Source organism: Ptychodera flava, chromosome 16, assembly GCF_041260155.1.
Source record: "Ptychodera flava strain L36383 chromosome 16, AS_Pfla_20210202, whole genome shotgun sequence".
Classification (NCBI taxonomy): domain Eukaryota; kingdom Metazoa; phylum Hemichordata; class Enteropneusta; family Ptychoderidae; genus Ptychodera; species Ptychodera flava.
This window is the reverse complement of record NC_091943.1, coordinates 25,108,068-25,135,104: the sequence shown is the minus strand read 5'-3', so window position 1 is coordinate 25,135,104 and position 27,037 is coordinate 25,108,068. Positions and strand designations below refer to the sequence as shown.

The following is a 27,037-nucleotide window of genomic DNA, read 5'->3' as shown; positions in this document are numbered from 1 at the left end:
GTGCCTTAAGCCTGAGTACAATAATCCTTTTTGCATATAATTATCAAAGTGTTGTCTACTTACCCTGAGTATATCACGTCCCCTACATGCCATCTGTTAAAGTTATAAGCTCTGTCTTTAGTATGGTGGAGGTGTCTGTATTTTAAATATTATATACATTGTGCACAGAGCCCCCTCGTCTTATAACATCATTCCCTTCAGCCTGAGGACAAGATTTCTTTTTTGTATATTATTATCAAAGTGTTCTCTACTGACAATGAGAATATCATGTCCCAATTTGTGGCATCAGTGAAAGTTGTAAGCCCAAATTGTAGTATGGTGGTGGTGCCTGTATATTTTACATTATACACAAAACCCTCCCCCTTCGCCCTATAACATCAGTCCCTTAAGCCTGACTACAATATTTCTTTTTTGCATCATTTTATCAAAGTGTTCTCTACTGACTCTGAGAATATCATGTCCCCTTCGTGTCATCAGTTAAAGTTATAGGCCATGTCTTCAGCATGGTGGAGGTGCCTGTATATTATACATTGTACACAGAGCCCTCCCCCTTCGTCTTATAACATCAGTCCCTTAAGCCTGTGGACAATATTTCTTTTTTGTATATTATTATCAAAGTGTTCTCTACTGACACTAAGAATATCATGTTCCCCTTCGGGGCATCAGTGAAAGTTATAGGCCCCATTTTAGTATTGTGTTCTTGCCTGTATATTATGCATTATACACAAAGCCCTCCCCTACTACCTATGACATCAGTGCCTTAAGCCTGAGTACAATAATCCTTTTTGCATATAATTATCAAAGTGTTGTCTACTTACCCTGAGTATATCATGTCCCCTACATGCCATCTGTTAAAGTTATAAGCCCTGTCTTTAGTATGGTGGAGGTGTCTGTATTTTAAATATTATATACATTGTGCACAGAGCCCCCTCGTCTTATAACATCATTCCCTTCAGCCTGAGGACAAGATTTCTTTTTTGTATATTATTATCAAAGTGTTCTCTACTGACACTGAGAATATCATTTCCCCCTTTGTGGCATCAGTGAAAATTGTACGCCCAATTTTAAGTATGATGGTGGTGCCTGTATATTATACATTATACACAAAGCCCTCCCCTTTGCCCTATAACATCATTCCCTTGAGCCTGACTACAATATTTCTTTTTTGCATCTTTTTATCAAAGTGTTCTCTACTGACACTGAGAATATCATGTCCCCCTTTGTGGCATCAGTGAAAGTTGTAAGCCCAAATTGTAGTATGGTGGTGGTGCCTGTATATTATACATTATACACAAAACCCTCCCCCTTCGCCCTATAACATCAGTCCCTTAAGCCTGACTACAATATTTCTTTTTTGCATCATTTTATCAAAGTGTTCTCTACTGACTCTGAGAATATCATGTCCCCTTCGTGTCATCAGCTAAAGTTATAGGCCATGTCTTCAGTATGGTGGAGGTGCCTGTATATTATACATTGTACACAGAGCCCTCCCCCTTCGTCTTATAACATCAGTCCCTTAAGCCTGAGGACAATATTCTTTTTGTATATTATTATCAAAGTGTTCTCTACTGACACTAAGAATATCATGTCCCCCTTCTTTGCATTAGTTAAAGTTATAGGCCCCGTCTTTAGTATGTGGTGGTGGTGGCTCTATATTATGCATAATATTTCTTTATTTTCATATTTATCATAGTCAGGACAATATTTTATTTTTGCATAGTTTTACCCAAGTTTTATCTACTTAGAATGTGAATATCATAATCCCATCGTAATCCCCCTTCCCCCTTCGTTTTAGGGTCATAAGCCCTTCGTAGCCCCCTTCCCCCTTCCCCCTTCGTTTTAGGGCCACCCGGGAGTGTATTTTATTCCCTATCACGGGTCCATGAAATCGAGAAAAAAGCCTACTTTTCCAAAACCTGGCCTAAGAAAGGTTTGAAATATCCCAATAAATACCTATCAGACACTCAAACTTCATCAAAATTTTCATTTTTCCCTATGCTTTGATCTGGTTTAAAACTGTGATTCGAAACATAATGAATTTTATGACTGTTCCAAAGTTAATAGTTTCTTTCAGACTCTGATGTGTTAATATAATTATGTGAAAACAATATCATAATTCAGCATTGACCTGACTCTAATATTACATGTCCCTCTCCTGGATTTTGTAAGTAAGGGGGTATTTTTGGTCGTATTTTCTCCCATATTTCTCAAAATAAGGGGGTCTATTTTGTTGAAAAATCCAAGATTAGGGGTATCTTGAAATTTTGTGGAACGAGCACGGATGCCCATGCTCGCTGAGAGTGTCACCACCGGGGAACCAAATGCCAACAGTAGGGCGATTCTTGATTCTAAATTCTCTAATGAGTCACTTGTTTTCAAATTAGGCTTAACCGCACACAGCTGTAGTTTCCCACGTCCTCTTATCAAACCACAGATAGTCCGTCAGAGTTTTCCACTGTTGAACGTCGACGACGGCTAAATCTAATCTTTACTTTGTGAGAAATGTAAATACATCAAAAAGATCAATATAATGGGGCAACACTTCTGCCCTTATGTATTCAACGGTCGAGGGTCGGTTATCGTTGGAAATTACCATTTAAAAGCTTTACCAATAGTACTTATCTCGCGTCGAGTTTAGATACCCTCAAGCTTGTTAACAAAGCCTGTAAATGTGTAACTACTTCTTTTGTTAACAACTGAACTCACGCGCTGACATAGTTGTGCGCTCTCAACACACGTGACACGACATGTTAAAAAGCCGAAGACTTAATGTTTCACAATGCCGCAAGTAGTTTGCCAATCTGTACGTTGATAAAAAAAAACGCCGAAACCACTTGAAGGTCTGTGCGAGACAGTCACCAAGAGTGGGTCACCAAAGGCAAAGAGAGTGTCAAGGAAATTGCTGTTACGTTGACAAAGTAATGACAAGGTCGATATTGTAAATGGGACCTGCTCTCATGTCACAGTAACCTGCTTTTTTTCCTTTTATTGGCGCTGATATGATAAGACAAACTATGTGGCGATCATGTATTTGTTTCAAAAGCTACTGTAACATTGGTAATCTGTTGCCCTTGCCCCCAAATAAGTTAATCTGTTTCACCTAATCACTTTTCCCCTTAGTTTACTTTTACTAGTCCCAGAATCATGTAAAGATATCCAGTAATCATATCTTGTCGGTACAGCCTGTATAAGCCAGATTCTATTTCGACGGGAGAATTACTCGTGCTGACCCGATTCATCCGTCAAAGATGGCATTGCTCACTGTAAAAGAATGCATCGTATCGGCAAGGCCGATATGTCAACATAATTCACAATGATCGAGAAGGTATTGTTTTTGTGGAACAAAACTAACTGAATTGTTATAGCTACTTCTTATCGTCCCTATAAAACAAGATACATAATGTCAGCCAAGCTTAGTTGCTAGCACCAATCGACAAAGCCTCACCGGTAATGCATGCTTGACATCCGGGTACCATTCCAATCAGGGAGGTTCAAATATATAGATACAGAGGTTGAGAGAATCTGCCCGAAATGTGAAACATGACACCATAATTGTAATTCCCATCAATATCATCTTGTACCCATTACGGTATTAACATACCGCTTAAAGCTTTTACTCATCGGACTGCTGTCGAATACTATATTCTATATATTCGACAGGATTGCAAGGGGTGTATCAAGTTGTCGTACTGTAGACGTTCGTGTAGTTTCCGCTCGGTGATAGTACCCGAAGTTTTACAGAAAAACGATAACGAATTTAACATATATCAGACAAGTGACAAAACAGGTCTGCTGTTGCATTGAATCAGAAAGTAAACTTTCCCTTTATTAAGAATAATTTCTTCCCGGTGTATTGTGTCATCTCTGCAATAGAGTGTGCCCCCTTGTGATCAGACGGACTTTTGTTGATATCGCTGGTATACACGCGCATATCACAACAGCTACACTGAGGTCAGCAAACTTTTCTGAGGAAAGATCACATGGAAAAATGAAGGTACTGACACTCATGTGATTGACCCTAGAAGTGACAGGTCACATGTTTTACTTTGTTTACACTGGGATCTAAAGTACCAACTTCACAAAACGTTTTAAGATGATGTTGATAGTGAGATGTTTATTATTACCTACGTTCAAAAGCATGCAATATATATATATATATATATATATATATATATATATATATATATATATATATATATATATATATATATATATATATATAGTTATATAGTTATATAGTTATATAGTTATATATATGCACAATGTTATATTACTTGAACAGTATATTTACGTTCTGGTATATCAAGGCAGATGAGTAAGTTTCCCTTCCCGTTTTCTCATTGACGCTCTGTGCCTAAACAAAGCGGTTTCTGGCTATGTGATCTATCATAGTTAAACATTAAAAACCCACTGTTTAAGATGACCCTGCGGTTATCGTCATTTTTTTTTCTTGAACATGGTAAATTATTTATTTACCATTAATGATACTGATCATCGGGCAAGTTTCAATGTCATATTACTCCGTCAAGTCACCAGAGTTTCAAAAGTCTACAGTTAACGATAGGTTTTACACATATACGTACAGGCTGATTTGTTTGCGATTTCTCAGATAGAGCTGAGGAAATTCAAAACCTCACCACTCCTATTTAACCTTTGAAAATAAGTTTCCCAACGTCACTATTTCACCAATCGTCGACAGTGAACTGGCTTACTTCAAGTTCCTACATACATCATGCTACACACAATACTTGCCGTGTCAAGATAAGCCTTATCGAGTTTGATATAATTGCGTGTCACAAGGGTGAGTTTCTGTTGAGATTTGAGTTTCTTACTCTTTTCCGCAAAGCATGCCGGGATACACAGTGTTGAGTTTCTCACACGAAAACTCTATTTCTATTGTTAGCAAGTGAATTCTGGTACGAACTAGGATTCACCTATAATAGTGCAGTTTACACATGTGCAGGCTGGTTTTACAAGCAGCTAGCTTAATGCTTTGTATCTTATGCCTATCGGGAATAGAATAATATCTTGCAGATAAAAGACAAAACAAAATTATATAGTGAAAAAAAATCATCAAAAGCTACAGTTGCAGGCCCTTTAAATATCATGACTTGGTCATGAGAGTATCTCAATGAAACGAATGGCATTCACACAGCATTTAGACAGCTGTATAGTGTCGTTGGCGAGTGATTCAATCGACAAAAAATGCAAAGTCTCATAACTCTTAGTCATTCAAACAGATGACAAGCATCGTGATGATAACAAATCAGTTTTTGTGTTTATCAAAATGTAAATATAAAAATTGACGACAGACATAAAATATAAAAATGACGCCTCTCTAGAGGCGAGCACGGGCAAAGCATTTTGCGTAAGGTAATGCGAATGCAGTCAAATTGACACTATGTTTCAACGCTGTTAAACTTACGCTTTCTATGGGCGTTCAGATATGTATCCCATTACTAATTGAGACTTATTTCTCCTTCTGAGAGCGCAAAACGTCCGCAGGCGATGTTTTCCCCAATCGCTAGCAGAGTCTCGGAACAAGTGCATTTGACGATGATTATGAAAAGACTCTCAACATCGTTTCGAAGGTTGGAAATTCGATCATGCGATCCAACTTCGGATCGGATTGAATATAGGACTTTCACCTCACAGTTTGTAATCAGACACGATAAATGTTAGGCAAACCTATGCCAGAATGAAATTAAAGACGTCAAACTTCTGACGAAGAGTGTTCTGTGTCGTTGTATCAAAGCTGCATCATTCATGACAAAATGTCATCGTCTATGCTTACACGGACATGTTGTGTCCTGAAACAAATCTGTCCTGACTTAAAAATATAATGATTATTGTCACACTGTAATGGCGACTAACTATTTCAAAAATATATCTACACACGCTGTGGCAACCTTTAGTTAAGTCACAGTCAATAGATGTTACATCACGAAACCGTTAGCCACTCCCTGTTTTGGTAGACAGATATTTCATATATTTGTTGCAAATGAATTCAGTAAACCATAAATAACAGTTTTATAAAAAATGTTACAAAATGGTTTCAGCTGATGTATGAGGTCAGATGTTGGAAGAAGCAATGATCAGTGACACACTCGATAAGTTGACTAGTGTGTTGTCCTATTGTGATATATGTTTTGACTCAGTGTATAAGTCGTGTTTGATTAGTGTTATACAAATGATGAGGTAAGAACATAATCTCGTTAAAGTCACCAGCAAAATTTTAACGATTGCATCGACGTCACTCCGCAGGCACGGAATGTTTGTTGTGCCCTCAATTTACCATTGATGTGACCAGTGCAGTGTTCTTGGTCGCATATCAGCGGTGTCGTGTGAGAGTGTGTGGTGAAGTGTCCAGGTTTCTCCTTGTGACGTCCCTGAGAAAGAAACTATCATAGTTTCACGTTCTCCATATGGCACTCTAGGATCTTTTGTCGTGAGGTGACGTCATCAGTGCCCTAAGACATGATAAGACCTCCCCTACCTTTGCACCCAAGCGATAGTACCCGCGCTGAGAAGCAGTTAGGCTGCGTTCACAAATAACGGTGGGAGGGGGGCTGGAGAAATTGCGATTGAAATCCCATTTTAGATACCCCCTCAATACCCAAAAAAATTTTCAAGTCCCAGCCCCCGTCTATATGATCAAAAAATTTCAAGTCTTTCCAATTATCATATAGCTGCGTATTTATCAGGGGTGCATACAAAGGAAAAATAAACATTTATGGCGCAGTTCTGCTCTCAGATGTTCAACACTACCTGTTATTAGCAGTTTGTAGATCCATATACCTAAGGTTATTAATTAAATTGATTTATTATTAAATACATCAATTGAATTTTTTGATTTATCAGTTAAAGCCCCAAAATGACGATCATGAGAGAGTTTGCAAATTGTGAATTCCTTGCAACATTAGATGCCACTTATAAGTTTTACAAAATTCACAATAGTGGAAGGTTAAAATATTTCATCAAATAAATGTTTTAATCTCTGAAATTTTTGGTGTAATAATGGAAATATGGTAAAAGTAAAATGACTCCATTTAGTTACACATTTTTCTATACAAATTTTCATTTACTGTCTTTTGCGTTATTTTACGACGAGAACGTGAAAATTTAGAAAATCAGCATGCTCACCCCTTCTTTTATCTTTATTATTTGATTATTCTTATATGCCAGGGTTCAAAAATTCCTGATAACTTTCAAGCCTCCTGGTCTTCCATGTGTTGCTCTCTGGCCTGATCTTGTGTACAGGTGTTCACTGCCATGAGCGTCACATGACCCGAACACTTCTTCAGCTACTTGCAGTATCTCTGATACTGCTGGTATGCAGCTCACAGTGGCACTGCCCCTTAAGCAATAGCAGGACAGTAGCTGCATTATTAAACTTTGATGATTTTGACAATAATTTTGTTCAGTTTTACAACTGCATTCTTGTTCTACTCCCTGAAGCGTGTTGAACTGTTCAATATTCAGCTTGCTAACACAGCCTGTGTATGTGTACCATGCATTTGTCTAATGTGTATAATTGACAAATGACTTTCAGTCTGGACTCTAATTCAATTATTACCCAATATTTATATATGCAGGTTTTTGTCGACAAATTGAATATTGTGTGTTTCAGCAGGGAGACAGCATGAAACTGTATTTGATATGCTGCATAGAAATATGGAAAAAATATCAACAGTCGCAGCTTCTGCCCCGAAACAAGGCCTACTTTTATGAAAATTTATACATTTTAAGATTTTTTCTATACAAAAGTAATGAAATGCGACAAAATGGTTCTAGATCTTGTTCAATTATTCCTAAAATATAGACAATTGATTGAATTAAAAAGTTATCAAATTTCATTGAATTACTCACCAAATCTTGGAATCGTAAAAAAAGGAACGAAACATTTTCAGGTGCCCCTATAGGCAATACAACTTTCAAGTCCCCCCTCACTACCCGGAGAATTTTCAAATCCCCCTGAATTGCTCAACCACCCCCTTCACTGATTTTTGTGAACGCAGCCTTTCACCCTAGCGCATTATTCAGTTTTATCGCCACTTGTTTTCAGCGGTTGTGTTTGTCTGCCCCGCTATCGTCATTTCAAGGAGAATTCGGCGTGGAAGGATGAAAATGGCGCGCTCAGGAGAATCTGTTCCCCGCTGCCTATTATTGGCCCTTTACCTTGTTGTTTTCCCGATTTCGGTGTCTTCTACGACGGAAGAGGAGGCTATAGCGTTCTTGGAGGCCTATGACGTAGAAGCACAAATCGTCATTCCTCGTTATGTGCATGCTTCATGGGGCTACTCCACAAACCTGACTCAGTACAACTTGCAGATCCTGGTATGTCATTCTTCGCAAACATCTCACAGAGTTTTAATTTTTTCCGTTGTTTTAAGGAAATATTCATCACACGTCATTTGAGCGTGGACAATTACAGTAGTAATCGGTGGAATTGTCCTCGTTCGGTGCTTCATGATAACAGACTTGTAGGGACTAATATAACATATGGTGTCTACATAAGGTTTAAAATGGACTATTTTAGATGGTACAGTGTAAAATACTGGTGGGTAGATAGTAAACTGAGATGTTTCACCCTTATGAACTATGTTTTGCTGTACTGTAATCAATACTCGTGTAGGTATGTGTAGTATTAAAGTCACACATGCGTTAAGCGGTCTAAGCTACAATGTAAGAAGGGCTAGTGGCTGTAAAGTTTGATCACTGTTTTCGCTATTTTTGTTCTGAATCTCAGCTACAGTTTCTTGTCCTATTTCCCAAACGAAGGTCAGATCACATTGAGGTTTCAGCTTGTCAACTGAGTCTGCGCATTATGCAAACTAAATCATTGTTGACGAGCTAAATATTTAGCTTTTCAGCATGTTTTGCCGGGTTGAATGAGAAACGCAATCAAAATACAAATCAAAGAAGTGAAAAATCATTAAAAGTTGCAGTTACTTGATGATCTCTTTAATTTGTATCAAACAATCATCCCTCTTGGTCAAAAAGTTATCTCGTTACGCTATTGCTTTTAAAGAAACGGAATGATCCTACAAATAAATTACCAAGAAAACGTTTGTTTAGAAAACGGCCTTGACATGGCGAAAGTTTAAACAGTAACTATTACTGTAATTGGTCATAAATTTTGCGTGTGTACACATTTATTTTGCTATAATCTCGTCAAGTTGTTGGATACTTCTTTGATGTTTCATCAAACATATTTCATCGTTCAGGCAAACCCTTTTTGCTACGGTAAACATCAGGTCTAAGAAGCATTTAATGTTTTCCCCTGCAAAATGTGGCGATTACACAAGTCAAAAGCTTTTGGAACTGAATATCTTTTGACTACACTTGCACTGACACTGCAGTCAACAGGACAACTACAACAACTGGCGTTTTTATCGTGTCATAAAACAAGATGGCGTACTATGTAAACTTTTTTTATCGTGTCATAAAACAAGATGGCGTACTATGTAAACTTTGATAAGTCACTGATGCTGATATACGTACGTGACAAAATAACACTTCTCCTCTATGGCTATTCTCTCTCTCCGTACCCACATCATTCACATTCTCGTGAATGCGTACATTTGTACTCGAAGAAAATTTGAGATATGCGGGAAGCTGTTATGGCTTATCTCGTCTAAACCATGCTCATGCCTTTTTACGTTCAGTCCAGACCATATGTCGCAATAATTTCGATAATTTCACCATGTGGTCAAAGACAGTTTGTATGCGTCTCCTTCCCGATCGGCATTGTATTATCAGTTCACTCCGTCAGTTAGACACGTGTATTATGCGAAACTGTCTGTCAGTTTTATTATCTTTGTGTTGCCCTGCTAATCATTCTGTCTGTCTGTCTGTCTGTCTGTCTATATATCTATCGATATATCTTTTCTTTCTTTGCCCCTCGACCTTACCTATTTTCTGTTTACAGTGTTTATCTCTGTCTATCAAATTTTCTTTTCTACTTCCCTCGAAGTGTCCGTGGTTTGTGCTTTCCAATTTATCCTTGTGTCTGTCTGTCTGTCTGTCTGTTTGTTTGTTTGTCGTTAAAACTGTCTGTCTGTCTCTCTGTCACTCTTTGTCTGTCATTGTCTCTGCCTGTCTCCGACCCCATCTCAAGACGACTGACTGCTTGAGTTGCTCCCCAGACTTCTCTCTCTCTCTCTCTCTCTCTCTCTCTCTCTCTCTCTCTCTCTCTCTCTCTCTCTCTCTCTCTCTCTCTCTCTCTCTCTCTCTCTCTCTCATATGTCACACTTAGCCGGTTTACGATATCAATCTCATCAGATGCGGCCGTGATAAGGGATCTGTCCTGGGGAGGTCCATATTTTGTAAACTGTCCAGACGAGGGTCAAATTTGCTAATTTTACATTTTTCAAGTGAATACCAATTCTCAATATTCTAATTCACCGGTGAAAAAGGGCAGAAAAATGTTCAGTGTAATTAGAACTGCCAAGGGCTGAAAGAAAATTTAAACTTTCATAACAACTCAGGACTTTATTTTCAGTAATGCACTTGAAGTTTCAGCACTTTGCCTTCACAAATATATGTAGATAAACGATGAAGTTTAGTGGAAAGTGGAATATTTATGTATTTTTGTTCCTTGTGTCAACTACAACTCAAAGTTTCACTTCTTGATAGAGCCTGCAATGTGTAAACCATTTATTGAATTGCCTCCACAGTGGAGATGTAAACAAAATAAATACAGGCAATGCATATATATATATATTAAAGCTGTATTAACAGGCTGTTAGGGGGCGCTGCACCCAACACAGTGTATTTTGCTCAAAAATCACTTTTTTGCAAATATTCGTTAAACTTTAGTTGATTTGTTAACCAAAGAATAAGTTATTGGTTGGGTTCACCTTTTAGCTTGTTTAGCAGTCGTAAGTTGTGTGATAAAGAGGTGTTGATCAAATTCAGCTGTCTGTCAAACAAAGTCAGCTGGTACCACAGGGAACCCAGATAGTTGTTGTTGTTGGTATTCTTGTATATGTTTTTATTAGTCATGTTGTTTTTGTTGTTGTTGACAATAAGATTCAACGAACATAACTGTTGTATTGTTGTTGTTTCAAATGTAATGTATATGTCCTATACTTGAGTGTACATTTGGAGAAAGTTGCATTGGCATTGGATCAAATAATAATTCTAGTAGAAAATTCTTAATCTTAGGACATCTTCATTGTGTTTGAAACAACAACAACAGCACAACAGTTATGTTCATTGACAACAACACGACTAATATAAACAACAACAACAACAAAAGCAACAACAACAACAACCAGATTTCTGGACTCCCTATGCTGGTACATGGGAAGGAGTCGGCTTGTTTCTGACAGCGACATTATCTTTACTGTATCTTGTTGTGCTGCCAACAACGACTTCGAATTTCCGTTTGCTTACTAGTCACTTGTCCGGGTCAACTTTCTGTTTATTGCGCGTGCGCCTTATCATGCCCTTGTTTCTTTATAGTTCAACCTTTAGTTATCCCTTTTATCATAGAGGCTTGCAACAAAAAAACAGCTGCACATTCCCATTAGAGGCCAACTACCTCAAATACCCTTGTTAAAAATCATACAGTTGCCGCTGGGGCAACACTGTTTGATTTTCTATTTTCACAAAGCTGAGCCAGAAAAAAATCTTACATTAGTTGCTCCATAACTTTCAATATGAGCCCCGAAAAGTAGTTTCTGTAAAAAGTGTCGAGCAACTGCTATGAAAATTGGACCTAAGGGAGCCTTCAGTAACTACAAGGGGTTGGCCGGGGGAATCGGGGGGAGAGACACTTTTCAGAAAGCTACCCAAGGGGGGGGGTCACTTTTAACAGAAGGTGATCTTATGGCCTAACCTTCAAATTTCCATTTCATATTGCCTGAACAGAAAATTGCAGACGAAATAAATTGATTCTTTTAAATACATACACATTATCGACAAGCTTGACAAGCAAAGAAGATTCAGTGGTATCCTACATATGGGACAGATGGCAAAGTGTATATCAGTTATCAAATGTTTATAAATGCACATATATTGTTAGTTTTGTTTTATTTTGGCAAAAATTGATCATATTTCTCTCATAGACTACCATAGTGAATCAACATTTTGGTGAAATCTCAAAATCCAATTGTTTTCACACACATTCATTTGTAACCACCCTAGTCTAACAAGTACACTAATATGAATAATCAAGAGTCGTAAATACACAGATTTACCTAGTTTTGTATTGGAAAAAAGTTATTCATAGTTTCCTCATAGACTACCATGTATAGTGAATCAACATTTCGGTGAAATTCCAAAATCCAATTTCTTGCAAACACATCCATTTGTAACCACCCTAGTCTTATCAAGTACACTATTATGAATAATCAAGCTGACATTTTCAATGAAATCCAAAAATCCTATTTCTTGTACACACATGCACGTTTTACTTCCCACTTCAAGCAAAGCACATTTACATATATTATCAAACATATATAAATGTACAGATATAGCTTGTTGTGGGAGGGGGAAATTGTCAATAGTTTGCCTGATAGACTTTCATTATGATTTGATATTTTGGGTGAAGCACCATATCTGCCACATCTTGCCGCCTTATAGTTGGGCGAAATATGGTGGCCCTCCCGCAAATGCATGACCCTACCAAAATGCTTGCGTGATAAATAGCAACACTCCCTTCCAAGAGGCTAGCCGTCCCCCCCCCTGTAATTTCTGTCCGTTACTTACATTACAGTTAAACTAATTGTTATGTAAATTAGCTGGTACTGTTTCAGTTGTTCCTGGGGAGAATACTGCACTGATTTGCGAGGGTCAAGTTTTAGAATGCCGGACAAGGGGGGGGTCACATTTTACAGTACAGGGGCGCACGGAATTCCCCCGGCCCACCCCTGTAATTATTGAAGGCTCCCTAAATTTAAATATACCTCTCGATGTACCATCTCATTCAACCATCGGTCGCAGTCGGTTGTTGGTTGTGTAAAAGGTAAAAATTGTCCAAGGAAAACAAACGATGACATGCAGTATGATTGTAAGCGCTTCCACTGAAACACGTAGGCGTGTCCTGATAATTATTTTCATTGTCTCATGTAATACAATTGGACTTCTGTTATCAGTCAATCCGCTAAATATGGTTAGGTTACCAAGAGAGGCATTGACACCAAGTTGTGACTCTGTCATATTCTATATGTTGCGCACGCCCGGCTATAGTGTCTGTGTTGCTGCCATCGTAGCATCAGGGACATCCAACATACTTGTTCGCACAAGAGGCCGTTCGTGAATAGTTTCTTGGCCGGCAGGTTAATATTATTTTCCGAATCAAAGGGCGGGCGGGTATTTTTTTCTCACTTGCCGATGGTAATTATTTTTCCACTTCAGCTTTAGCGGACAGTGGGTAGGAATCGGGTGTAGAATTGCATAATCTTTTCAGCCGGGAGACTGGCGTTGCCGTTTGTTATGGTGACAAGACAGCGGTTTTCAGTCGGGGAGGGGAAGATGAGAGATTTCGTGAAGTTCACGTTTCTGACTGAATGTATGAGTTTTTCATTGTAAAACCACTCAAACTTGTGCTATGACCTATGTATATATTAGCTCTCGACAATTGAAATAACTAGGACATAAGAATCGTTTGTTTTTTCCTCTTGGAAATTATATTTTCAAAGAAGCGTAAAATGAAAAGTAAGTACTCCTTGATTACTGAATAATGTATGATAAATTGATGGTATAGTCGTGATGAAGTGAAGTTATTTCGATAAACATTAGGATACTTGTTCAGAACTTTTTGCCAAGTCCATGCAACAAGTCATCATTTCACTCTTTCGTTGTTCTTTATACTTCACGACCAGTGGGGGAGGGATGGGGAGGTAATCTATCACGACTCTGTTTTGCGCACCATATATAGTTTTCATGACATGTTGAGTCACCACTTTACTGCTGGTAGAAGCACATACCATGCACACAACGCAACTGAACTCATTGATTCATGACTGCATATCATATTGATATTACGTCATAGGCTTATAGCAAGCCCAGAGATTAGTAGATATGTTCTGTCAAAGGTGGATTAGCCTCTATGGCGTGACTTGGTTGAGGCCATCATCCAAGTCCTTGATACAAAACACACTACTTTATGTAGTTTATAAAAAGGGTTTGTGTCTTTAGTATGGGCCATTTTATTTCCTGTCGTTTTTAAATACTGTGAACCGGAATTTTACTATTAAGTTGCTGAAAACATCGTCACATATTTGCTAGCTTTGAAAATAATGAAACCAACATTGTGTGAAATGATTTCTTCATGTGTATCTTTCGACAAAGCATGTACAGGTACTGAGGTTTTAATATGATACAATAAAATGGAAATACTTTACCACCAAAAGTTTCACAAGGTACAGAGACTTCACCAAATTTTTGTGACATTCAAAGTTCTATTTTATATAAAAAGGTGTATTATTTGTTACAACGCAATGTACACAAAAAATTTTTCATACTAATTTGCTAAGGGTTTTTAATATTCCACAATTGTTTGTTTTGTTCTCACGACAGCAAGAAGAAAGTAAGAAATATGCAGCCTTCTCGAGCGAGGCCTCTCAGAATGCCTCGTTGTATACACCACATATGCATAGTTACAACGAATCTACTAGAAGGCAGCTAGAATTTCTGACTAACATAGGAACTGCGATTCTGCCCGAAGACGAGTACAATGAGGTAAGTTCATCAGAGGACAGAAGTCACAAGTGGCGTGTGGTGGCGCCATGCATGCAAATTAAATGACTGATTCAAAAGACCTGCTCCCGCTACATTGGTCGAAAAATCGATGTTGTTAACATTGGTCATACAAGAACTATTGTTAGCCAGGTGATAATATTTGCATGCTTAGCACTTGCACAAAAGTCTACCTTTCAAGATTGAACTATCGAACAGAAACGGCATAAACGTCTCGTACTCTAACTTGTCCCTACAGATACAGGAAATTCTCACAAATATGAGTTACATATATGCTGTCGGAGAAGTATGCTTCCCTTGGAAGGGCGACAATGTCTGTCAGAAATTAGACCCAGGTATGTATCTATACCACAGCCTTTTATGATGATGTAGAGCTAAACTTCCCCCCTGTAAAAAAACTGCTCAGGTTGTATTTCTCGTTTCTAGTTTATCGGCGTTATTGGGAAAGTTTTCCCTAGCTAGAATGGGGTTTCAGATGCGAGAATAGCCGAGATCATTGGTTTAGCTACAGAAATTTTGCACAATAGTTGATCATAACCGGCATTTCTATACGTTCTGTGCAAAAACGGGAAGACAATTAATTATAAACCATGCATGGCTGAATGCAAAACTGTCAAATTGAAAGCTCAAGCAAGGGGTCATGCGTAAGACCTTAGGAGGGATAGCCAGATGATCAAATTGGAAAAAATCTACCGAGCAAAGATTGCTAGAGACGTTTAAACACCCCTGCTGCTTTTCTGAAATAAAATCGACTTACCAGCTATTTTTGTGAGGTGTGTACTACCTACAGAAAAAAGCTGTTCGTCTTATTACATTTTCTGATTTCACAGCACACTCCGAACCTTTGTTTCGTCAACTAAATATATTACAGCTTCCGAAACTCAGTAAATATTCTTCCTGCCTATTTATCTTCGATTCATTAAATAATAATTTCCCGACTAACATTTCTAACTATTTTGAAATCCCTACCCATACTTATTCTACACGATCATCTGATAGTGGCAATCCGCTCCGAATACCGAATGCCAGACTTACTATTACTCAACACAACATTGTCTTTGCTGCAGTCAAAAACTGGAATTCACTGCCGTATCATCTTAAACAAATGAAATCCTGACGTAAATTTCAAAGAGATTTAAAATCATATTTATCAAGCTTGTGAAAACTTTTCTGTGTACTCCTTATAGTTTTTTTTCGCCTCAACACTGTGTAACTATTTTGTAAATTTTATAATTTTGGGCTGTGGACTCGATTAGTCCATTGGCACTACTTCCACGGTCCAAACCAAATATATACCAGTATTTTTCAAATTGTAAGTTTGTAATACTTTGGTTTATGTTCAACATTGTATTTATATGTGATTGAATAAAAGATTCAATTCAATTAATGTTCGATCGCTAAGCATGTTATTCATTTTGTCAACTCTCTATATGTTACGTGAGCATGCAACGTTATTCTATCTAGACAAAATGATTGAGGACCGGAGACAAAAATATTGCCAACACGAATAAACATGTTTGCTGTTAAGAGTTTTGCAGCTGCGACCGCTTGCTGAAAATCAAAAAAATGTACATGTTTTCAAATTTCCTATACATAGACACTGGCTGTTACTCAGAACTTAAGTCTCCATGTTGCATTAAGTCTATAGATGTTACTATTATCACGGTGATGAACAGTGTAATTCAGGTTGTATTATCTGAATGAGCGTTTTGTTTTGCAAGGCTTGACTGATATCATGGCGAATTCTCGTAACTACACCGAACGTCTTTGGGTTTGGCGGCACTGGAGGGACGATGTTGGACGGAAGATCCGACCACTGTGGGGCGACTACGTTAGACTGAAGAACAAAGCTTCTGTCTTGAATGGTAAGAAGTATAGCAGTCTCAAAACCTTTAGCTGTTTAGATGTCCTCTCCTGACAAAAATGCCGACAGTGTGTCATTCTTGGCTCGAAATTGTGTGTGTTGTTAATCCTGAAGTATGTTCACCATCAAACTGTCCTGGTACCTCACCATATGATGTAATTAGAAGCACTTGAACGCCAAAATTAGTTGCTTAAGTGGGACTGAAAAATCAGCATGACTTACCTGACAATTATGCACACACATGCATTGACCCCATTTACAATATTTTCATGGCGCGTGCGCACTGCATACAGGTTACGAAGACTACGGTGATTATTGGCGGGCGAATTATGAAGACGACAACCTTGAAGAAGATATGTGGCAAATGTACCTCGATATCCTACCGCTCTACGAAAAACTGCACGCTTACGTACGATACAGATTTAAGGAAGTGTACGGCGATAAAATTAACCTAGATCAAGGATGTTTGCCAGCGAACCTTCTTGGTGAGTTTAGCGTCAGTGCAATACTCACATTATCACAAATTATGTCAATGCATATACCCATTTCCTTGTGATAGATTTTTTCAAAACCACAAGGCATTTACAATCGTATTACCTACCAAATATTTATAAGTATAACACATTCGTAAACAACAGAAATATGTCAAAGTATGGAGAGATACACACAGACATCTTTAAACAAGTACAGCTGGAAATTTGAATCGTTGTCACTTTATATATGAGTAGTCGGATCCATTCGCATTCTGTACTCGAAGTCGTGATCTCATTACCAATTGAGTGTGTTTCACTTACATGTATCTCTGCCAGTGCGATATTGTTAAAAAGTTGGTTGAACATTTGTGGAGACAATATTGAATAAAAATATAATACTAAGAAAATCGTGATTTCTTGAAAGAAATCATTGATTGCTTTGAGTGGCTTAGAATTATTAAAATGCAGTAAGGCATATTCTATACACCAGGAAGAACAGAACTGCTTTAAGGTAGATCGTGCCTCGGACAGATATTCAGACTCTCAAATTTTTACAATTCTTTTCTGATCTAACACTTGTGGGGGCTCATTTTGAAGCTCTTGGAGAAAGAACAACTTTCACCAGCTTAGTTTTTTCGGAAATCGAAAATTTTATTTTTTTTCTCCATAGAGTTAACACAGGAATGGCGGCCATTTTGAATTTCAAATATCGGTAATCTTGGGCAATTTGTTTCTCTAATGCTAAAATTTGCACGGTGACCCCTGATTTTTATTCTTGATTTTGAAAGAGAATGATTGAAAGATTCCTTGAGGAAAGTTTGAGCAAAAGTTTGAGTCTTTCACTTTCGAGACGCATACTACCTTAAGGCATCATTTCATCATTCGCTTAGCACTTATCCAAAGACTCCTCCGTGCCTTAACCCTTTCACCACCATGGTTTGTCCCAAATCCATTGTTTTCTATGGTAAAGTTGGACCTGTATACAGGGAACTGGGGGTGAAAGGGTTAATGGAGAGTGTTCTCGTACGTACACTTTCAAATCGGGAATCCTTCGTGCTTTATCCAAGATCTATATCAGGTCCGCAGTCCAAAAACGATGCTTTAATTGATTTTTTCTGTTCAGAAATTTTACTCGAATAATATTGTCGACTATGTTTGTCCCAACAGGTGACATGTGGGGGCGCTTCTGGACTAACCTGTACAGTTTGGTCGTTCCATATGAAAATGGCACTAACGTTGATGTCACGGAGGAACTCCGCAAACAGGTGAAACCATTTAGCCTTTTTTGTGAGTGAATTTTTCGGAGATAAAGTCCAAGTGCGATTACTGTGAGCAGGCCCTTCATAGGAAGTATATGTATGAAAGTGGCACGGAAAACAAACAGACGAAGGTGAATGGTAGATATAGTTGGAGCGACGATCAGTGGTTTGATGGATGGAAGGATGGATGGATGGATGGATGGATGGATGAATGAATGAATGAATGAATGAATGAATGAATGAATGAATGAATGAATGTTCAGCTTGGTAGGTAGCGAGGTCGGAAGGCTGGTACATTGATAGATAGACTCAGACTTGCAGCCGCACTCAGACAGGTTAAATGGGCACTCACTGAGTTGAGTTCAGTTGAGAAGACCAGCAAATAAAATGTTGTCGCCATTATTTGATACACTATTTTTTCCCTTCATTTCAAAGAATTATGACCCGGTCAAAATGACAGAACTGGCCGACGACTTTTTCGTTTCAATGGGAATGATGGAGGCTAATCAGGAATTCTGGGATCACTCCATGCTGGAAAGGCCTGATGATGGACGAGATGTTGAATGCCACGCTACGGCCTGGGATTTCTCTAATAAAATCGACTTCAGGTAAACCACTTCAAGGAAGTTTCATTATCTCATGCTTTTGTTCATCGGACGAGAAACAACTTTTGCCGTAGATCAATTGTTTGATTGATTCGAGATCAATAAATCAAAGTAATGAAAAAACTTTATTGGAAATTTGCTTTTTGATATTTTATTGTTTTAGGTGAGTGACAGGTGAATGTAAATTCATTCTCTATGTCTGTCTATCTGTCTTTGACTCTGTCTGTCTGCCTCTGTCTCTTTGTCTCTGTCTCTCTGTGTCTGTCTCTCTGTCTCTGTCTCTCTCTCTGTCTCTCTGTCTCTCTGTCTCTCCCTGTCTCTCTCTGTCTCTCTCTCTCTCTCTCTCTGAGCTCAGATGGTTTTGTGCATCTGTATGTCAATATGTGTAAAAATATCTGGCGTTCACAGCTGGTACCTGGTTTTGCACTCAAGCTAACGAACGCGAACAATTGCTACGACAAAAACCATAACATGCCAAAATGCATATTTAAATCAAGTTGTAGTACTATCTGAAATAAGGACGCAGACTAAATTACGATATTGTCATATTTTTCAACGCCACGTCTTACAGCATTATAGTTATTCGGGCTGGGCAACCTGAGAGTTGCAGGTCACAATAATAAATAAATACTACTACTACTACTATTCGACTGTCGGTTGCTCTAAGTCTCCGATTACCACGTTTAATTTTCATTCACACAATCGCCACCTTACACCACAACCAACGACTTCTTTCCCTCTGTCCTTCCTACAGAATCAGGATGTGCTCCGAAGTGAACATGGACGACCTGATGACATTGCACCACGAAATGGGTCACATCCAATACTACCTTCAGTACAAAGAACTGCCTGTCCTGTTCCGCGGCGGGGCTAACGAGGGTTTCCACGAAGCCGTAGGCGAACTAATCTCATTATCGGCCGCAACACCGACCCATTTGTATGATGTCAACTTGCTTGATACACTTAGTGATGATTACGGTAGGAGGCAAACGATTTCATAAATTCTGTCTGCACCGCTTCTTTGCCTGTCGGTCCAACTACCCCATCAACAGTAAAGTGTGATTGTGGTGTGGTAAAGAACTATTTTTCCTTTCTGGTCCCTGTTAGAAAACTACTTACTAAAAACAAGGGGGTTAGTCCCACTATTTTCATACAGGTGTGCCGCACAAGTTGAAAATATCTGCCCACCTCATGAATATTCCAAAATATTACCCGTTAAGGATTTTCTTCATAATTGGGGGGTACCCTTATTGTACTGCGTGGGAAGGTTCTCCTGAAGTATAGGGACATTTCCTTTCTTAAAGACCATTTTGGAAGATAAGTGGAAGATGAGATACGTAGGATATTTTTTCGTGAAAAAGTGACCCATTAGGGCATCGTCGTAAACCACGCGCCTCTTTACGGCAACAGCTCAGCGCTACCCGTCAAGTTTTGCGTAGGTCAGCGGAGCGGAAATTATTGCTCTGGCTCGCGAGAATGTGACCCATTTGGGCGGCACATACACGTATACCTTTTTATTGGAGTGCCCCACCCCCCCCGGGGCAAGACATAATCTTTTGAGAACGGACTACATAGTTCAAGTATTCATTGAATTTCAATATGTGCGTGTTTTACGCATAGAAACAGAACCCAATGTCAAGTGTGTATGTCAAGTGTGTATGAAAATGTTCATATTGCTTAAACAAAGCCACAACAACTTCAGGAGATGAAACTCAGTGCAACAATTGTCGCCAAAGGTAATAACAGTTGGCTACACAATAGTATACACACGACACATGCTGTCAGTGACCATCTTCCCGGCAGTACCGTGTATTGCATAATCACTTCATGTGAACTTTTAATCTTCAAACGGTCTCCCCTCATTGAACCATGCCAACTGTAACAACTTTCGAAAGTGCAGACTCCACCTATATTGTTGTATGAGAATTCCACAGCTGCTTCAGATTTGTTTAAAAGCTCTTTATTTTTCACGATTTTATATGCTTTAACTTTCGTGAATAGACAGTGTCAATTATAAGTTACCATATTTAAAGACTGCAATGGTAATTGATTCTCAAAAGATGAAATACCGTAAATCAAAAAAATGTAGTTCCGCGCTTTTTAAAGTTTGACAACATTATTTTTTACTCCCCTAGAATCCGATATCAACTTTTTGATGAAGCAAGCGTTGACAATGGTAGCAACTTTACCGTTCAGTATGGCACTGGAGCATTGGCGATGGGAAGTCTTCAGAGGAAACATCCCCGAAGACAAATGGTCAGAGACATGGTGGGAAACAAAGTAAGTTTTGCACACGTGCAAATAACATCGACCTTTGACTCCTAAACCACATAGGGTTGGGTCTCGATGCAAACGTAAATGTTATCCCGATAGAACGTTTGTTATTTGTATCTCGTAGAATGGAGTAATAAGCCACGTGAGGCGATGATTTCGGCGCCATTCGGCGATAATATGATACGTAAAGGCCCGAAGATTCAGGCCAACATCGTGTACGGCGCCCTGAACGTATTTGTAGCATTTCTGCAATTGTAGAATTGGAAGCTATTAAACGCATTTCTCCTTACATTAAGGTAGTGCGTCTCGAAAGTGAAAGACTTAAACATTTGCTCAAACTTTTCTGAATGAAACTTTCAACCATTCTCTTACCAAATAAAAAAAATCAGGGGATCACCGTTCAAAGTTGCAACTAGCAAAACACATTAAATTACCCAACATTTTGCGATATTTGAAATTCAAAATAGCCGCCATTAATGTGTTAACTCTACGGGCACAAATCTAAATTTTGAATTTTTGAATAACTAAGCCAGTGAAAGTTTTTCTTTTTCCAAGTGCTCTAAAATGAGCCAAGAAAGGAATTGTAGAAATTTGAAAGTTCGATTATCTGTTCCGAGGCGCGTTCTATCTTAAAACAAACGTAAATTGGCTTCGAAGACAAAAACTAAACTTAAACTTAAAGGGCATCTATTTCAGATGTTATTCATTTTGTCGTTGATTAGGACATGTCCGTAGCCTAATAGAATAATCATTAATATGTTCTCAATCGACAGACATAAGTTTGTTGGTGTTGTAGAGCCTCATCCCAGAACAGAAGTTGACTTGGATCCACCGGCACTCTTCCATATTGCGAACGACTATTCCTTCCTCAGGTAAGACAGAGATAATTGATCATAATTAACATGCACCTCGGTCAATGACCTTTTCTCCGCTTCCAGCATCTGTTTAGCTTTGGAAGTAAACTCTATAGAAAATGTTTCGCCACCAGTGGAGGTGACTCACATTAATTATGTTGATGACCGTCGACCTGCTCTCTACTCCCGGAAAAAATTAAAACAATTGGACGATTTGTTGGTTTGTTTGTTTTTGGCGATGGTTATTATCTGAAGTGCTGCTTTTCATTGTTATATTGTTCACCCAATACTCTAAAGCAGTGGTGTAATCTTTTCAACCACTCACCCCGATTTCGACTGCTGCGAGTGCGTTCACCTCAGCTTACATAGTCTATTATGTATATTCCTAACAACAGCAGAGACAGGGTGTGAGTTTTGCAATGTTTCATTGTTACCTATGATAATAAGACTTGAAGATAGATCAACGCGAACCACCATAATTATCAGCACTTGCTACTTAACCATAGGAAATATGAGTGGTGAAGAGAATGTTGGTGTGTATTTATGGTGAACGTTACTAAGTACTTAAGCGCGATTGCCAAACGGTGTCAACAAAGTCCATTAAAGGCCAACGTCAATGCTTGTTATCACTCGCATTGCCGGCACTATGTACTGTACTGATGACGATTTTAATTCATAATTGTTTTGATACAAATTTTCTCGGCACGTATTTTGTCATGGGCTATTTTTTTCATGCAGATACTACACTCGTACTTTCATCCAATTCCAATTTTACGAAGCCCTTTGCGAAGCTGCAGGATGGGACAGAGAACTCTACAAATGTGATTTCTTCAACTCTACGGAAGCAGGAAATCTCCTAGCGTAAGTGATTTATATAGTGAATGTTGCAACTGTAGAAAAAGGAGACACCACTGACAGTCAACTTTTCTCTCCTAAACATCATGTAGCATGGTAAAATAATTGCCCTGCTTCTGCACTGTATTCATTGTTAATGGTGACCTCGTACACATCTATGTTAGCCAAGGAATTCAACGTCATGTTCTTGACTGCTGGCTGCTTCGCAATCCTCCATTATGATAGTATGATTAGGGTACTCTCACATTTGCGATGTCACCACTTTCTGGTATCTGTACTTATGGGTATACTAAGTTTACAATCGCCGATTCACATCACGTGGTCACAATATTAGTATCCTTTCCTCTGGATCATTACTATTGGAATTATTACTAGTGGCTTAACACACCAGATATGAACTGAAAATGCTCACGTGTTTCATTATATATTGCAGTTATGTGTAAATTTGAACCTTTGCCACATGTTTGCAACTTCATTGAAAGTATTATGATCAACATAATGAACAATAATCACAGCCGATTAATTCTAAAAGGTCATGAAGTATACAAATATGTAATTAGCTGAAATAAAAATATTAAAGTTCTTTGACTGCTGTCATCGTATCACCATTTTATACAGCAAGTGTAGTTACCATAGGCCAAGTCCTTCAAGCCATATATGCCGAGCTGTGAAAGCTCATTAGATATGCAAATTGTAAATTAGCTGACATGGAAATGTGAAATGACTTTCGATATTGTTTTAACCAGGTATAATCATCAATGTACATAGCATGTTTTGCCAACTTTGATCAAGTAAATCCCAGTATATATCCCTACTACGCAAAGTTCATTAAATATGTAAATTAGGAATTGACTTAAGTAATTAATGCTTAATGATTGTCAATAATGTTGTATCATGGTATCTGCAATATATGTAGCAAGTTTTGTCAACTTTGGTAATGTCAATTCAGATATATATCTCTCATCAGGAAAGTTCATTAAATATGTAAATTAGGAATTGGCTGAAGAGAAAATGCTTAATAACTTTCAATAATATTGTATTATAGTGTCTTAATGTACATAGCAAGTTTCATCAATTTTGATCAAGTAAATTCAGATAAATATCCCTAATTATGAAAATTCATTTAATATGCAAATTAGGAATTGGCTTAGGAACTGGTAAAAATGTCTTTTGACTTTCAATAATGTTATATCACAGTATCTTTGATGTATATAGCAAGTTTCAACAACTATAATCAAGTTAATTCAGATATATATCCCTAATTGGGAAAGTTCATTAAATGTGCAAATTTGGAATTGGCTGAAGTAAAAGTGCTTAATGACTTTCAAAAATGTTGTATCATAGTAGCTCCAAATACATGTAGCAAGTTTCATCAACGTCGGTCCAGTCAATTCAGATATATATCCCTAATTAGCAAAGTTCATTAAATGTGCAAATTAGGAATTTGCTAAAGTTAATGCTTAATGACGTTCAATAATGTTAAATAATAGTATCTACCAAGTTTGGTCAATTTTGATCGAGTCAAATCAGACATGTATCCCTAATTAGGAAAGTTCATTAAATATGCAAATTAGCAACCATCTTACATGTAACCCCTTAATGTTTCCCACTGCTGATATATCTTGGTGTGATCAACATTTGTAGCAAATCTCATCAAATTGTGTGCAGTTGTTTTTAATGTATATCCGTTTTTTCTAAAATCATTAACTATGCAAATGAGTAAAAAGTATGCAAGCCACACCCACCAAAAACTAATCAGTTCTTGCCGTTTGCTAACTGAATATATGTACCAGATTTGATTCTGATCTGACAAGCTGTTTTTGAGATATCGGACGTCGACCAACAGACAGACAGACAGACAGACAGACAGACAGACAGACAGACAGACAGACACACGGACACATAGACAGACAGACAGACAGACATCGCTGCGACATTTGCTCACGTGTGTAAACACGTGAGCAAAAAACTACACCCACCCGAAAGATATTTTACTTGTCATGATAATAAGGCTATCTTGGGTAGATTTTGATATACAGACGATGATCGATACTTTTATTCGTCTTCAGATCCATGTTAGCGAAGGGCAGCAGTGAGCCCTGGCCAAAAGCTATGATGGAAATCGCCGGAACAGAAAAGATGGAGTCCGGTCCGTTCCTCAACTACTTCGAGCCGCTCGACAGATGGCTGAACAAAAAACTTTATGAACTTGGACTTATTGGTGACATAGGATGGGACAAGGAATGCTCGTGGAGGCCTTATGAAGCAGACGTGCCTACTGAACAACCTACTCAGCCGGGTAAGATATAAATGTGTGTGTGTACGTGCTTGCGTGCGTGCGTATGTATGTATGTATGTATGTATGTATGTATGTATGTATGTATGTATGTATGTATGTATGTATGTATGTATGTATGTATGTATGTATGTATGTATGTATGTATGTATGTATGTATGTATGTATGTATGTATGTATGTATGTATGTATGTATGTATGTATGTATGTATGTATGTATGTATGTATGTTTGTTTGTATGTATTTATGTATGTATGTATGTATGTATGTATGTATGTACGTACGTATGTATGTATGTATGTATGTATATGTATGTATGTATGTATGTATATGTATGTCATACGGATACGTCAGCACGCACGCACTTACATGTCACATCGGTCGGTCGGTCTGTCTGTCTCCATCTCTGTGTCAATCTATCTATCTATCTATCTATCTATCTATCTATCTATCTATCTATCTATCTATCTATCTATCTATCTATCTATCTATCTATCTATCTATCAATCTATCTATCTATCTATCTATCTATCTATCTATCTATCTATCTATCTATCTATTTATCTATCTATGTATCTGTTTATCTACCTACCTACCTACCTACCTGCTTACTTATCTATCTATCTCTGGATGGTTGATGAATAGATAAGTTTCGATACATGGGTAAAAAATCTTTGGCTGCCGATAAATCAAACTCACTATTGTCGAAATGATGACAGAGATTGATAACGCATTTTAATTTCTTATTTGTTACAGTTCCTCCTGCGACAGGTCCATCTGCCAGTGGAGAAGTGTTCACAGTCTCAAAATTGATGACTGTGATGGCACTCATAATCGGTATTCTGCTTCAACACTAGGGGGCGTTATGTTGGTGTTGGTCATCTCCAAAAGTTGCATTGGCAACAGTGATTAAACTGACTTTCGTTACAACCGTAGGGTTTTTGTTTGGACATTGTGTTTCTCATTTATTGGATAGTTTTGATTCAATTACATTAACATGAAGGTATTTTGAATATGTGTTTTACAATTATCCTGATCTTTTAGAGCGTAAACACGTTGGGGTTATATGTGCGGTTTAATTAAGAGTGGGGCGTCAGTAAGTCTCAAATAGGAATAAATGATGATATTATATGAGCGAAATACTGTTTCTTCAAGTCTGCAGTCAAGAATAGTCGAACGAATATTTTTCCATAGTGCGATCAAAACTTTTAAGAATGACAACAAACCAGGAGAAAGTCATCCTGAAATCCACAAGAGTTTCGTTTTTAAATTTCACGAGAAATCGTACCTAAATAAATAACCTCTTGATAATTGTAAAAATAGTTTTTCACAGTTTGGAGACGCAAATATTTTTCAGATGATTTTAACGATATCATCTAAAAAACACCATGTTCTGTGCTTGATCGTCCTAAAGTAATTGTATGTTGAATATAAGTTCAAAAATAATGTTTTTTAATTTGCTGTCCTCATCACGTCTCCGGAGAAATCTCGCATCGTACACCTCGTTTCCTGATACCCAGCATTCATGGCGGGTGAGATGAAGGAAACCACATTTAAAACATTACTCTAAACAAGATGTTGTCTGCTGTTAGTAGCAGTATCGGTATAAGTAACTTCAAGATGCAGATGTTGATATGAGTGTAATGCTATCTGTCACACATTTCGAGTTTTCTATCTTTGGGTTACCTAAAAGTTTACAGAAACAAATAAACTTTGATCGAAATAAAGGTATTCTGTACCCAATGTTGTCAAAGTCGCTTCCGATAAATGAATGGAAAACTTAGCCCCTCATATTACCACATCAAATATCTCGATATCACTTTTAACCTTGATACATGGCGATAACTT

The 27,037-nt window shown here is 37.9% G+C and overlaps 1 protein-coding gene across 1 annotated transcript; it reads left to right on the top strand.

Annotated features, from left to right (window-relative positions):
* Positions 1 to 8,008: 8,008 nt before the first annotated feature.
* LOC139114405 (angiotensin-converting enzyme 2-like) lies at positions 8,009 to 26,932 on the top strand. The gene is made up of 13 exons (XM_070676123.1): positions 8,009 to 8,337; positions 14,530 to 14,691; positions 14,948 to 15,044; positions 16,431 to 16,574; positions 16,867 to 17,058; positions 18,214 to 18,311; positions 18,741 to 18,913; positions 19,665 to 19,888; positions 21,046 to 21,190; positions 21,958 to 22,056; positions 22,777 to 22,899; positions 24,963 to 25,192; positions 25,946 to 26,932. Exons 1-13 carry the CDS (start codon positions 8,122 to 8,124, stop codon positions 26,044 to 26,046), a joined length of 2,004 nt encoding a protein of 667 aa, XP_070532224.1. The 5' UTR covers positions 8,009 to 8,121; the 3' UTR covers positions 26,047 to 26,932.
* The last annotated feature ends 105 nt before the right edge of the window (positions 26,933 to 27,037 follow it).